Below are 15113 nucleotides of genomic sequence, written 5' to 3'. Positions count from 1 at the left end.
TCCCTCTCTCTCTTTCTCTCTCAATCTTTCTCTCTCTCCCTTCTCTCTTTTCCCCTGCATTTCTATAATAAAGCTCTTAAACCATAGAGAGTCTCTGCTCCATCAAGATCTGCTGCACATTCTGGTCAGTGTTGGGAACCTCTTCCCTTATTCCTCTCTCTTATAACCCCAAAGCTACAAGCTGTGGCCCTGGGGCCCTCAGGTCTGGGACTGTCCCTTCTCCACCTCTTGCCCTTGTCAGAGGCTTGAATACCTACCCTGAATACCTACCCGAGGCTGAGTGGAAAGCGTCCTGCAGCCCCACTACGCCTGTATCTGCCTGCCCAGAGCACAGGAACTCTGGCTGGACATGGGCCCTTTTTGGGCCCTTTTTCCCCACTTCCCCTGCCCCCACCCCCACCCTTTTTAGTTCTCAACAGATTATCTCTTATCTATGTGTCTGTTCTGTCAGACTTGAGTCAACCCTCACCACTATTCATCATAACATGCGCTGTTACACATTATTTTTTTTAGACTAACTATTGTAGACACATGGGTAAAACCGAAGTACATGTTTATTTAATATTCCAGAATCTACATGAGAAGATAATTGGACAAACATTTTCCTTATGAACAAAATACATATTCTCTGAACTTGAGTACTATATATTTATATCAATTATTTTATTCCAGTTTGGTATACTTTTCATTACACATAATAATTTACTTTGGATTTGCAAAGACAAAGGAAATAATATAAATTTATACTGTTATGGGAAGCCCACCAGAGATGACCACTCAAACACAGTTTATAGACAATTGAAAATCATAGAAGCTTTATTTATAATAGCCAGAAGCTGAAGAGATATCCCAGATATCCCTCAACAGAGAAATGCATAGAGAAAATGTTTTACATTCACACAATGGAGTACTATTCAGCAATTAAAAACAATGAACTTATGAAATTCTTATGCAAATGGATGAATCTGGAGGATATCATCCTGGGTGAGGTAACACTATCACAAAAGAACTCACACAATATGTATTCACTGATAAGTGGATATTAGCCCAGAAACTTAGAATACCTAAATACAATCTGCAAAACACATGAAACTCAAGAAGAAGGAAGACCAAAGTGTAGATACTTCGTTCCTCCTTAGAATGGGGAACAAAATACCCATGAAGGGATTTACAGAGACAAAGTTTGAAGCTGAGATGGAAGGAAGGACCATCCAGAGACTGCACCACCCGGGGATCCATCCCATAAATAGCCACCAAACCCAGATACTATTGCATATGCCAGCAAGATTTTACTGATAGGACTCTGAAATATCTGTGTCTTGTGAGGTTATGCCAGTGCCTGGCAAATACAGAAGTGGATGCTCATAGTCATCTATTGAATGGAACACAGGGCCCCCAATGGAGGAGCTAGAGAAAGTACCCAAGGAGTGAAGGGGTCTGCTACCCTTTAGGAGGAACAACAATATGAACTAACCAGTACCCCCAGAACTCATGTCTAGAGCTGCATATGTAGCAGAGGATGGCCTAGTCGTCCATCATTGGGAGGAGAGGCCCTTGGTCTTGCGAAGATTATATGCCTCAGTACAGGGGAATGCCAGGGCCAGGAAGCAGGAGTGGGTGGGTTGGGGAGCAGGGCTGGGGTAGGGTATAGGGAACTTTCGGGATAGCATTTGAAATGTAAATGAAGAAAATATCTAATAATAAAAAAAGAAAAAGAAAAAAGAAAATCCTTCTTCTATCTGCAGGGACTACATTCAGGTGATTGGGTTCTAAATGTAACACCAATTATCCAGAGCATAGGGGTCTCTGAAGGCAGAACATCTTCCTCTGCTGCTGGATCAGGTGACATTAGCAAGCAATTTGACAGAAGCTAGGTGCTTAGATGGGATGTGTTCTGAACAAGAAGCTAAGAAAATCAGTTAGCTGCAGGAGGTTTGCACAAGCAAACAGTTTAACAGAAACTAAGATAAGTGAGCTGGAGCATCTTGACCTTGGGTTCCTAGAATAGATTTGGTTAATATTCCCAGGATTATCCATCAAGGGGATCAAATGCAATTTTAACCTGAATGGTCTCAGCAATAATTCAAGATGGAGGAACCTCTGTACTGTCTTGCCCTGTCAAAATGCTCTATGTTCTTTAACTAATATTCGGTAATAAAGTAGTCTCCTTACAGACAAGTCTACTTACACTAGAGTCTAATGGTAATTTGTGTTTTCAAAGCACGAGATACAGTTCTTGAACAGCCTTTAACTAGCAGGAAGAATCTAAATATATATGCATACATTGGAGTACACGGATTTTATTTGTGTAGAATATTCTTGCAGGTGGAAATAATTTAAAAGAGTTTTTGAAGGATATTGATTATTTACTGAAGCTGTTTCAATTTTCTTTGCTTGTTTATTGGTTGATTCCTAATCAGCATTTTAACCCCAAGAACAATTTTATTAGAACTTAAAAGTTTTTACCTCCAGGCCAGACAAACTAAACTTTAACATCTACCCAGAGGGGAATGGATGAAAATAAAAAGGGGGAAACAAGAATCCAAAAGCTGACATCATTGCATACACTAGCAAGATTTTGCTGAAAGGACCCTGATATAGCTGTCTCTTTGAGACTATGCCAGGCCCTAGCAAACACAGAAGTGGATGCTCACAGTCAGCTATTGGATGGATCCCAGGACCCCAATGGAGTAGCTAGAGAAAGTACCCAAGGAGCTAAAGGGGTCTGCAACCCTATAGGTGGAACAACAATATGAACTAACCAGTACCCCCTGGAGCTTGTGTCTCTAGCTGCATATGTATCAGAAGATAGCCTAGTCGGCCATCAGTGGAAAGAGAGGCCCATTGGTAGTGCAAACTTTATATGCCTCAGTACAGGGGAACACCAGGGCCAAGAAGTGAGAGTGGGGGGAGTATGGGGGACTTTTGGGATAGCACTGGAAATGTAAATGAAGAAAATACCTAATAAAAAGTATATTTAAAAAAAAAGAAAGAAAAGAAACCAAACAAACAAATGAAACCAAAACGGAAAAAAAATGGCATTTGAATTACCACCAGTCTGTGATCTGACACATAATATAAGGTAGCCTCAGAGTTGGGGAGAAAGTTTTAGAGAAAAAGCAAGGAATCCCAGAGTACCAGAGAAAACATTCTTACATTATGGCCAAAATCAGAAAGAGACAGGAGAGAGAGAGAGAGAGAGAGAGAGAGAGAGAGAGAGAGAGAAAGAGAGACAGACAGAGATGGAGATAGACAGAGAAAGACACAGAGAGATACACTGACAGAGACAGAGAGATAGAGAGAGAAAGCTTGTAGACTTTTGAATCAGTTTTCAGAAAGGTGGGTTAGCCCTGCCAAACTTCATGGCCTCTTTGCTTGTAAGGACTGAACTAGGCATTGAAATTCTGAAAATAAAATGAAATAAAATAAAACAAAATAAATAGTAAACTATCTTGTTAGAGAAGTAATTATTCTATTTACCTTTTTAGCATGATTTAAATTGAGCCTGAATTCCTAGAAATGGTCCTTCCTTCATGAAAGGTGGTCCATTGCTAGGTAAGTTGCTTCACTAGAATATTAAGCTTCTCCCATGGCCAGAAATTCTTTTGACAAGGAATGTTTTTCTTAATAGACTTTTATTGCTACTCTGCCATCTTCCAATATCAAAATATAGCCCTAAAATTATTTAGGAAATATATCAGGGATCAGAATTTCTAAACACTTTTGGCATCTCTGGTTTCTGGGAAAGACAAGGCTGCCAAGAGTCCAAAGTATATTTGTGGCCTCGCTTCGAAGAGGTAACACTTACTGCCATTTTGGAATTAGGAGCAATGACAAACCTAGCTTCTCTTATTCCAATGGAGGGTGTCAAAGTTAAGAGTATTTCTCCAGTAGCCCCATTTCAAAGGACCCCCAATAGTGCATCAGTTGTTTTATTCGTATCAGAAAGGTAGAGACGAAAGGAAAGTCTTTGGCTGGTGGCCCAAAAAGTATGTGAAGGAGAAATAAAGACAAGTTGTTAACATTATAAATCCAAGGCAGAGAACCAGATAAAGCCAAAACAGAGGATATTTTTTTTTTATTGGTTATTTTATTTATTTACATTTAAAATGTTGTCCCCCATCCCAGTTTCCCCTCCACAACCTACTGCTGGCCCTCCCTTTTGCTCTATAGAAAGAACAATATCAACTAACTGAACCACACAGAGCTCCCAGGAAGTAAATCAGAGGATATATTTTAAGTGTTCAAATAAACACCCTCTAGAATCTCTTGATGGACTTTTAAAAGAAAGTGTTGTGCTGTATAATCCAGGCTGGCCTTGAATTCCCTATTTAGTTGTTGTTGTTGTTGTTTTGTTATGTTTTATTTTGTTTTTCTATTTTTCTTCCAGATATATTTTTAATTAGATATTTTCTTTATTTACATTTCAAATGTTATCCCTTTTCCTACTTTCCCCTTTGAAAACCCCCTATCCCCTCCTCCCTCCCCCTGCTCCCCAACCCACCAACTCCCACATCCTGGCCCTGGCATTCCCCTATACTGAGGCATAGAACCTTTACAGGACCAAGGGCCTCTCCTCCCATTGATGACCGATTAGTCCATCTTCTGCTACATACGCAGCTGGAGCCATGAGTCCTACCATGTGCTGTCTTTGGTTGGTGGTTTAGTCCCAGGGAGCTCTAGGGGGTACTGGTTAGTTCATATTGTTGTTTGTCCTGTGGTGCTGCACAGCCCTTCAGCTCCTTTGGTACTTTAGCTGAAAGGGTTTGAATTCCCTATTTAATATTAAGGACTTCTCAAATTTATAGTAATCTTCTTCCTCATGTTCCTTCATGTACAACTGATTTCTATTTTTGCGGCATCTGACTGATCTACAAAGTCACAAATACACTAATAGGTAAGGACACAGTGAACAATAGATCAATTCTTCTGATGAAGATAAAGTCAAAAACCCTTCACAAAATCTGAAGAAAAAAATGCATTTAATACGACATTTAAAGGATCAAATCACTTTGTCTTTGTTTTATTCTACAGAGTTAAACGGAGTTTTATACGCACAAAATATCACATGAATTAAATCAAAGATAAAAATCACTTAGTTGTCTCAATAGATGAAGAAAACTCCTTTGACAAAATTTTACATCTAAGAATTGAAGGTTACAAAAATGCATATGACAGACCCACAGTAAACATTACACTAAATGGACTGACTAATGCTGAAAATATTTTTCTGATATCAGGAACAAGACACTTCTATTCACCATCATTCTTGTTCAACATTGTGATTGAATTCTTATAGTACTAAGTCAAGAGAAAGAAACTAAATGGATACAAATAGAAAAAACGTCAAAATTCCCTGTAGTTACACATGTCTGTATTCTATACTTAGAAAACTCTTGAATACTGCATCAGAATATTTTTAGATGATGATCAAATCTAGGAAAATAGCAGAAGATATCAATCTATAAAAATATGCAGCTTTTCAGATAGAACAACATTATCAATAAGAAAGAAATCATGTAAACAATTGCATTTTAAGTTATTTTTTTAACAAAGTACCTACAAAACTAGTAAGAAAATGTAACATGCATAACAAAAATAAACTGGAGAAAATAGCATAAGATACTAAATCATGCAAAAGAATCCCATGTTCAATAACTTGAACAAATTACAGTGGCCATATTCTCTGAAGCAATCCACAGACTCAATATAATCACAATCAAAACATCCATGGAATTCTTCATAGCAACAGAAAATTAATGCCAAAATTCATATAAAATCACCACAGATTCAACATACCAAATATATCTTGACAAAATAGAGAACAATGCTGAGGTTTATCAATAGACAATTAAAATTTATACTTCAAACCCATTGTGAGAAAAAATAATTAATTGTATTGGCATAGAAATGAGCAAATGACTAATAGAATATATATAGATACACACATGTACATATAGATACAGCCGTAAGACTCTTGACAAATTGTCATAAATAAATGGTAAACAAGAGACAGACTAATAAGGAATAGGGGTACATCTAAGTATAACACATAAAAACTAGATTCCTTTTATAAAATTAGATTCAAGATCTTTTTTGGTGTCTTTCATGTTATCCTAACAGTTTCAACAACCTGATAGAAGTTTCCTCCAATATGAAATCTAGCCATCCAGGCTTAGACTTCCACATAAATCCACTTTTATCTCTGTATGTATTACACCTAAATCATGGTGTATTTTGAACAATATTGTCTTGTTATTTATGTATGGTGGGAAACTGAGAGAATGGCAATAGTCTGTTTTGTTTAGGGAGGGGTGGACATAGGATGATCTCTCACCAACTCCTAGAGAGCTTTCACACTTTTGAAACTGATATTTTCCTTTAGTAACACATGGTTCTGGGATCAGTATTATTCATGGGAACGTTGTACATCGTGGTGCGGAGCCTAGTGCGCACCACGATGTACAACGTCCACAAGCAGTCTTCATCTTCTCTCTCTCTCAATTATTTTAATTAACATTTCAAACGTTTCCCCTCTTTCCAGTCCCCCCTCCCCAAGTTCTTTAACCCATCCCCTCATTCTCTCTGCTTCTGAGAAGATTCTCCCACACACTCTCACACACCACTACCTCACCCCCCCCACAACGCCCCAAAGCATCATCCTTCCCTGGGTCTTGAAGTTTCAATATGATAGGGAACATCCTTTCCAAATGAAGCCAAACAAGGCAGTCTTCTGCTATGTATGTTCTGAGGGCCCCAGACTACTTATGTATGCCTTTTGGTTGGTTGCTTAGTCTCTGGCAGCTCTGAAGGTTACTGGTTAGTTGTTACTGCTCTTCTTCCTGTGGGGTCACAATCCCTTTCAGCTCCTCTATCCTTCCCCTAATTCTTTCATAGGGGTCCCTGACCTCAGTTCAATGATTAGCTGTGAGTATCTGTATCTATCTCAGTCAGCTGCTGGTAGAGCCTCTCAGGGGACAACCATGCTAGGTACCTGTCTGCACAACATGGCATCAGTAACAGTTTCAGGGTTTGGTCCCTGACCATGGGATGTATCCCAAGTTGGGACAGTCACCAGATGGCCTTTCATTCAGTCTCTGCTCCATTTTTGTAATTTCATTTCCTTTAGACAGGAGCAATTCTTGGTCAAAAAATTTGAAGATTGGTGGTTGGCCCCATACCTCAACTAGGGGCCATGTCTATCTACTGGACATGGTCTCTTCAAGTTCTATCTCCCCACTGTTGAGCATTTTAGCTAAGGTCATCTCCCGTTGAGCCTTTGGAACCTCTCACATTCCAGGTCTCTGGGACTTTATGGTTATTTCCTTGGCCCCCTCACCCCACTGATGAATATTTTCATTCATTCTCCTGGCTTTCTGGCCTTTTCTCCTGTCTTCTCCCCATACCTGATCCTGATTCCCCATCCCTCTCCAACCCAGGTTCCTCCCTTCCTCTGCCTATTGTGATTATTTTGTGCCCCCTCACTCCTAAGTGGGATTGAAGCATCCTCACTTGGGCCTTCTTCTTGTTATGCTTCATATCATCTGTGGGTTGTATCCTGGGTATTCTGTAATTTTTTGGCTAATATTCACTTCTCAGTGAGTACATACCATGCATGTCCTTTTGTATCTGGGTTACCTTGTTCAGGATGATTTTTTTCTAGTTCCACCCATTTGCCTGCAAAATTCATGATGTCCTCCAACCTTCCATATCCTGTCCTCTTTCCCCTTCCCATGGTTCTATTCTAACTCTCTAAAATGTATAGACATAAACTTCAACTTGAACAGACAAATCTAAAATTTTGAAGGTAGAATCCACATATGAGGGAAAGAATTGACATTTGATTTTCTGAGGCTGCATTATCTCATTTAGGTAAACTCTTTGCTGCCTCTTCATCCATCTCTGCAAATTTCAAAATTCTGGGTTTTTTCTTTTTTTCTTTTTAGAACCCCTGAATAAAGTTCCATTGTGTATATATTTCACAATTCTAATATCCATTCTGCAATTGACAAACAACTAGGATGGTGCCAATTCCTTTCTATTATGTGTTGAGCAATAATGAATATTGATTATAAGGGTCTCTATAGTAGCCCTTTGGGTATATAAGGAGTGTCACACTATAGTGCTGTATTTGCTGTTTAGAGAACTAACTCACTGAGGTGCTTTTACTATTTAATATGACTTACACTATGGTTATAGCAGTTACAAAATCATTGGCATTCCCCAAACCCTCTCCATTTGTTTCCTTGATAATAGTCACTCTGGTTGGGGGATGCTGCATAGAATTTCAAACAAACTTAATTCTCATGTTTTTGTTGGGTAAGAATGTTTAGAGTTCGCAAAGACTAAAACACCAACCAAACAATACACATGGAGGGACCCATGGCTCCAGCTTCATATGTAGCAGAGGATAGCCTTATATAGCATCAATGGGGCGGGGAGGGGTTGGTCCTTGGAAGGATCAATGCCCCAGCATAGGGGAATGCTAGGATGGTGAAGCAGGAGTGGATGGATGGGGGAATACCCTCATAGATGCAGGGGGTAGGGGCAATGGGATAGGAGGTTTCTGGAGGGGTAATTCAGAAGGGGGATAACATTGGAAATGTAAATAAATAAAATAACCAATAAAAATTTTTAAAGATTATTTAACACCTTTAAAATGTTAATAAATTTATATTTCTTATTTTCAGGGTCTTCCTTTAGTCCCATGGTCCATTTTCATTGAATTGTTTTTTAGTGATATTTACAGTTTAGAGGGGTTGTTTTATATTCTACACATTAGACTTCTGTTAAATGTGTAGTTGACAACGACTGTAACTTCTTCATTCATAGAGCAGTTTCTGCCATTTATACATGCTTTTAATTTTTTAAGATTCCATCTCTGATCTTTTTGCCTTATTTCCTAAGTAATGTATTCAGAAGACTTTTTGCACTTGCTGTTTCAGATATTCCATGTGACAATTTTGTTCTTCTTTTCTTTTTGCCTTTGGTCTAGCATAAAATTGTTATAGCATTGTGAAACAAAAATCTTATATTTAAAAATAATGAATGTTGGTAAGGATGCAAGGTGAAAAAACCCTGAAATATTGCTGACAAAAATGTATATTATCACACCCACTACAGGAATAAGCATCACAAAATAACTATAGATATAATTATGTTTACCAGATAAACCACTCTAACGTATAGGTACCAGTCACTATACAGGATATGAATGAATAGCCACATGTTTTGCAGCACTTTTCACAATATCTATGCCATGGAATCATCCTAAATTACTCTGAACAGGGATATGTTTTGAGAAACTGTAGTGGATAAACATATTAAGCAATTTTCAGCCCTTCTCCCAGAACAAAATCATGTTAATTTCAGGAAAGTAGATAGAAATGAAGTTATAAAACAATAAGTCAGATTCCAAAGAAAAGGTCACATGCAAAAGAAATAAAGATTGTAGGAGAGTAGGGAGGAGTAACATAGCTATTCTGAAAAGATATACATAACCTAAGCATGCACTTCAATTACATATATGTCTGTTTCTCTATGTGGCACTGTGCATGTAAATTTAGTACCTATGGAGGACAGGAGAAGATGTCAGTCCTGAGGATATATAGTTACAGGGAGTTGTGATGTTGAAAAGTATGTTCTGGGAACATAATTCAGATCCTCTGCAAGGGAAGAAACTATTTGTACCTAGTCTTAACTATTATTAGCTACTGAGCCATCCTTTCAATCCCTATAAATACATTTTGAATAGATAAACAAAACAAGAAAAGGCCCACTCTGTTGTTGAGAAATCAGACCTATTGGGAATTGCTTGAATCCCACAGAAAAAAAATTAGTTTACATTAGCTTATGATTGTTTGTTAGTTTGTTTTTTGTTTGTTTTTCGAGACAGGGTTTCTCTGAATAGCCCTGGCTGTCCTGGAACTCACTTTGTAGACCAGGCTGGCCTCAAACTCAGAAATCCACCTGCCTCTGCCTCCCAAGTGCTGGGATTAAAGGCATGCACCACCATGCCCAGCATGTTTTACTTTTGATTCAGAAAATTCAATTTGAGGAATTCATCCTAATGCTATATACTATTGTTAAAACCCAGGGGATTTTAAAATATATTTTCTGTATTCTATATGAATACAAGTATAAAATGTATTTTGAGCATATTCACTATCTAGTTCCTTTTGAATACCCCTTGTCTCTCAACCTCATGTCCTCTTATTTTCAGTTTTATAATCCTATGAGTGCTTTTCATAGGATTATAAGTTTCTAAAATATACTTTATAAAATACATGTACACAATTTTAGAGATTACTGAATGGTTCTAATTGTTGAAATTGGGGGAAAAAATCTGTATACTGATCTCTAAGAGAGAAGTAGGACATTCTTACAAATGCTCTCCAGCTGTAGCTAAGATTGAAATCCCTCTATGCACTTATGTGGTGGCATGTTTGACAGAACATATTGCTAAACAAATACACTGGATGAAACAGGATGTTTATAGACTAACACACTCACATTAGAATTAGTTGGTTTACAATGGGTTACCATTTCCTATCTTAAATTATCAATTTTATAATCCTTTGAAATATTCTTTATTTTCTCTGATTCTTTAAATCATAACTGTATAACTATAATTTCAATAGATGGACATGTGATATAAATAAAACAGCATTCTGTAACTATCTAGAATCATAGATTTAAAAAGAAAAAGTTTGTGCACACATTTTTAGTTCTATAGAAAATAATTCTGTATCTAAATTTGGCACTCCCTGAGGAAATAAATGATGGTCTTGGTTTGCAGTTACCCTGAGAATTCATTGTCCTTAGATGCTTTACAATAAGACACAGAGGCACAGATCCTTCACCACATCAGAGGCAGTGTATTTTCATATTATGCTGCATGTCACACTCAGTCAGGTTTACAATACTTCAGACAAGTGAGCTGTATGTATTAAGTGCTAGAAATGGTAATTTCATGTACCTTCCTACCAAGCAATAAATTAGTCAAAAATGCTATCTCTAAAACAACATGAAAGAAAACCATGTATTTTAGGTTAGAATATGGTGAGTAGAGATGGTCCATCCATACTCGTTATTTACCAGGATCCTGGCTGAAAGATGGAAGTGCACATTTACCAGGAACCTACACATATAGCTGAGGAAAACTTTTAAACCAATGAAAGGCTAGTCTTTTAAGTTTTTATTGAGAGGTAATTGTAAACTATTACAAGTGAGATGCAGTAATGATGCAACAGTAAAGTATATTTTAATTGTATATAAGATTTATAGCATCCAATAAGACTAGATGCAATTATATTTATTATACTCTGATCACATCATCTCAGAGTATGCCTTCCGTGATATCCCTTTCAGTATACATTGTGAGGATGTGTTATATGTGATTGCTTAATCAGAACAAAGCACTATTTTCAAATGAGAAAATTTCATAGTATTATATTATTAATCATATTGTTATATTAGGGATGAATAAATATGAGGATGCCGAATATATTTTCAAGCCAAAGCTGGTTTGACACATACAGTTTCTTTATCTAAGGCTGCTTCATCTGACTAGAGTGCTGTCTCAAGTCTTCAATTTTTAAGGCATCAAATAGCTTCTTTTGTAAATTCCTGTAGATGACAAAGAGGAGGATATATATGTTAAATCACTCTTTCTTTTTTATATGTTTATTTAATATTTGTACTATTTTCTAATGAATAATTTATGCTTCACATGATGCAAATTGTTTTATTTTTCATCCTCACTGCTATACTTTAAAAATTTCCAGTTAATATTTTTTAAGTCATTTAATTATGATGATTTAAAAAGTACCTACTAGGAAACTTTTTGTAGAGATGTCACTAATTCTTCATAGTAGAAATTTTATACCAACTGAATTAAAATTAAAATTTGAGTAGAATCTTACATAAAATCTTATATAAAATAGAGTAATTTTAAAACTATAACTTCTGAAAATAACCTGTTTGTCCCCTTCAGAAAATTCAACTCAGAATAGTTTTTTAAATGTTTTATCATACTCATTTAATTTTAGAAATATAAAGTTGGTGAAATGGTGATATATATATATATGTATGTGTGTGTGTGTGTATGTATGTGCCTGTGTTATATGTATGTGTGTGTATGCGTATTTGTGTGTATGTATGTGTATATATGTGTGTGTGTGTGTGTAGATAGATAGATAGATGATAGATAGATAGATAGTAGATTGATAGATATGTATGCATATATATGTATACATACATATATATATATATATATATATATATATATATCAGTAGACAAAAAAATTTTGGTATGTTTCAGTATTCTAATTAAGTATTCTAATGATAGTATGAATAATATATAAAAATGTGTGTTCATTTCATTCCTATCATATGTTGTGCTTAAAAGTTGCTATGGGCTTTCTATGTATTTTTTCCTTCTGATTGTGCTCTCTTGGGATATGTTGATGCCTTTGTTCACTAGAAAATAAGCAGGATGTACATTAGTTACATAGCTGTGCTCTGTTTTAAAAGAGGTATTGATATTGCACACTTATATTAAGAAATTATCTTCCACAATATTGAACTTACTTTCCCTGACTTAGTTCATATTAATTAAAAAAGTAAACATTTTAGGCTTTCCTAACACTACCATTCTGTTCATTCATAATTTTCTTCATATATGTAAAGATAGGTATTTATTTCTCTATTTCTACAACAATTTTCTGTATATTTCACAACAGTATGTCCTATCTATTTTAAAAATCACAAAGATATGAAAATGGGACTATGTTGCTCTCCAAACTTTCATCAAATTTTTCCAAATGAGATTATATTGGAAAGGAAGTGGTATCTGGAGTTAGTTTAAGCTTTATTGGACTGGATGAAATAAACTCAACACATCAATTCTAGTTACCAACAAGTTGATGTGTTTATTAAAATCAGGTATATATTGTTGCACATGTGTCATTTTAATTCTCCTTAACAATTTAAAAGTTTAATTGGGGAAGTATATTCCATTTTAATCCACTTATAGTATACAGAACATATCTTAGAAGGTTTGAGAATATTCTAATTATTTACATATACATTTTACTTTTGATACTTAAGACTATAAACATGGTAGAATACAGGAGGAATTAATATTGAATAGAATATTCTACATATATAAGATATTTGTCTCATGTAACTTTGTAAAAGATGAATAAACCTTGCATATCTATTTTAAACACATTTTTCAATTTATAGGTTATTATGGTTTTTTTCATAAATATCTATTTTTCCCATCTCATACCCATCATGGAATAGCGGACAGTCATAGGAAAACATACTAAAGAAAGAATTTTTACAGCAGCAGTTTTAACTAACTCAGTTTAAAATTTTGTTTGACTGTGTTAGAATATATTTTACAATATTAAGTTAATTTTAGTTTTTGAAGTTTCTTCTTCTTAGAAAATTTTTAAATGTGTATCTTTAAATCATTGGTATCATGGTTACTGAGAATACAAGAATCACCTACAAACATTTTATCATCCTTATGGCATTTCAGTTTGAATTTTTGAAATAAAATATCAAAATTTTGAAATCCTGAATTACTACACACCTGGACAATCCATTGGGATAAAGTATTGGAAAGATGGGCACAGATGAACATTAATGAAACAGAGGGGCTATATTTCAAATGACAGAGATACCTCCTGTAAATTTGTACAGACAAAGAAAGATGCTGAAAAGGCAGAGGACTTACACATAGGATAAAGTCTAAACTAATATTTTAAAACATTTTTACACTCTTTAAACTTATAAAATAGAATTTTCTAGATTGAAAAAAAGAACAACTTTTATTTTAGTTTTTGACTTTGTTCTTCATGTTGTTGATAATGTTGTTTTTGTTTTCTTCCATAGACTTGATAGAACAAGAAAAAACATGAAAAACCAGTCAGTAGAGATTGTGTTCATTTTGCTGGGACTGACAGATGATCGTCAGCTACAAATTCTGATTTTCCTGTTTATGTTTTTCAATTACATCTTGAGTTTGATGGGGAACTTAGTAATTATCTTCCTCACCCTGCTGGATCTTCGCCTCAAGACTCCAATGTACTTCTTTCTCCGGAATTTCTCCTTCTTAGAAATTGCATTCACAACTGCCTGTATTCCACGATTCTTGATGAGCATTCTCACTGGAGACAAAACAATTTCCTATGGATCTTGTTTAACTCAATTATTCTTCTTCTTTCTATTACTAATCACAGAGTTCTACCTCCTGGCTGCCATGTCCTATGACCGCTATGTAGCCATCTGCAGACCACTGCATTATCCCATCATCATGAATAGCAAAGTGTGCCACATACTGGTCCTCAGCTCCTGGGTGACNGGGTTTTTATCCATCTTTCCCCCTTTAATGTTGGGACTCAAACTGGAATTCTGTGCTTCCAAAACTGTAGATCACTTCCTGTGTGACACTTCTCCTGTCCTGCAGCTGTCTTGCACAGACACTCGTTTCATAGAATGGATGGCTTTTGTCATAGCTATAATGACACTTATCATCACCTTGATCTTAGTGATTCTTTCCTACACACTCATCATCAAAACCATCCTAAAGTTCCCTTCAGCTCAACAAAGGAAAAAGGCCTTTTCCACCTGCTCCTCACACATGGTTGTTGTCTCCATTACTTATGGGAGTTGTATCTTCATGTACATTAAAACATCAGCCAAGGAGAGGGTGAGNTTAAATAAAGGTGTAGCTGTGCTCAACACTTCTGTGGCCCCTTTGCTAAACCCTTTCATTTACACCCTAAGGAACCAGCAGGTGAAAGATGCTTTCAAGCAGGTGCTTCACAGATTGTGTCATTCTCAAACAGTGAATTAAGAATCCAACAAAGGGGAGAGAGAACCTGTAGAGACCTCCAGAGGTTAGGCATGTCTCCCGGTTGAGGGATGGGGCCTCCACCCATCTCAAAAATATTAATCCAAAATTGCTCCTATCAAAAGGAAATGCAGGGGCAACGAGTGGAGCAGAGACTGAAGGAAAGGCCACCCAGAGACTTCCCCACTTAGGGATCCATCCCATATGCAGACACCAAACCCAGATGCTGTTGGCTGTTGTTGATGCC

General features: G+C 36.2%; 1 protein-coding gene across 1 annotated transcript; it reads left to right on the top strand.

Moving 5' to 3' along the window:
- Window positions 1-13921: 13921 nt before the first annotated feature.
- On the top strand, window positions 13922-14869 carry LOC110303257 (olfactory receptor 6C6-like). Its single transcript, XM_021174307.1, has one exon. It carries the CDS (start codon window positions 13928-13930, stop codon window positions 14867-14869), a length of 942 nt encoding a protein of 313 aa, XP_021029966.1. The 5' UTR covers window positions 13922-13927.
- The last annotated feature ends 244 nt before the right edge of the window (window positions 14870-15113 follow it).

Source organism: Mus caroli, chromosome 10, assembly GCF_900094665.2.
Source record: "Mus caroli chromosome 10, CAROLI_EIJ_v1.1, whole genome shotgun sequence".
Taxonomy (NCBI): Eukaryota; Metazoa; Chordata; class Mammalia; order Rodentia; family Muridae; genus Mus; species Mus caroli.
The sequence above is the reverse complement of the archived record's forward strand: the minus strand, read 5'-3'. Positions and strand labels throughout refer to the sequence as shown.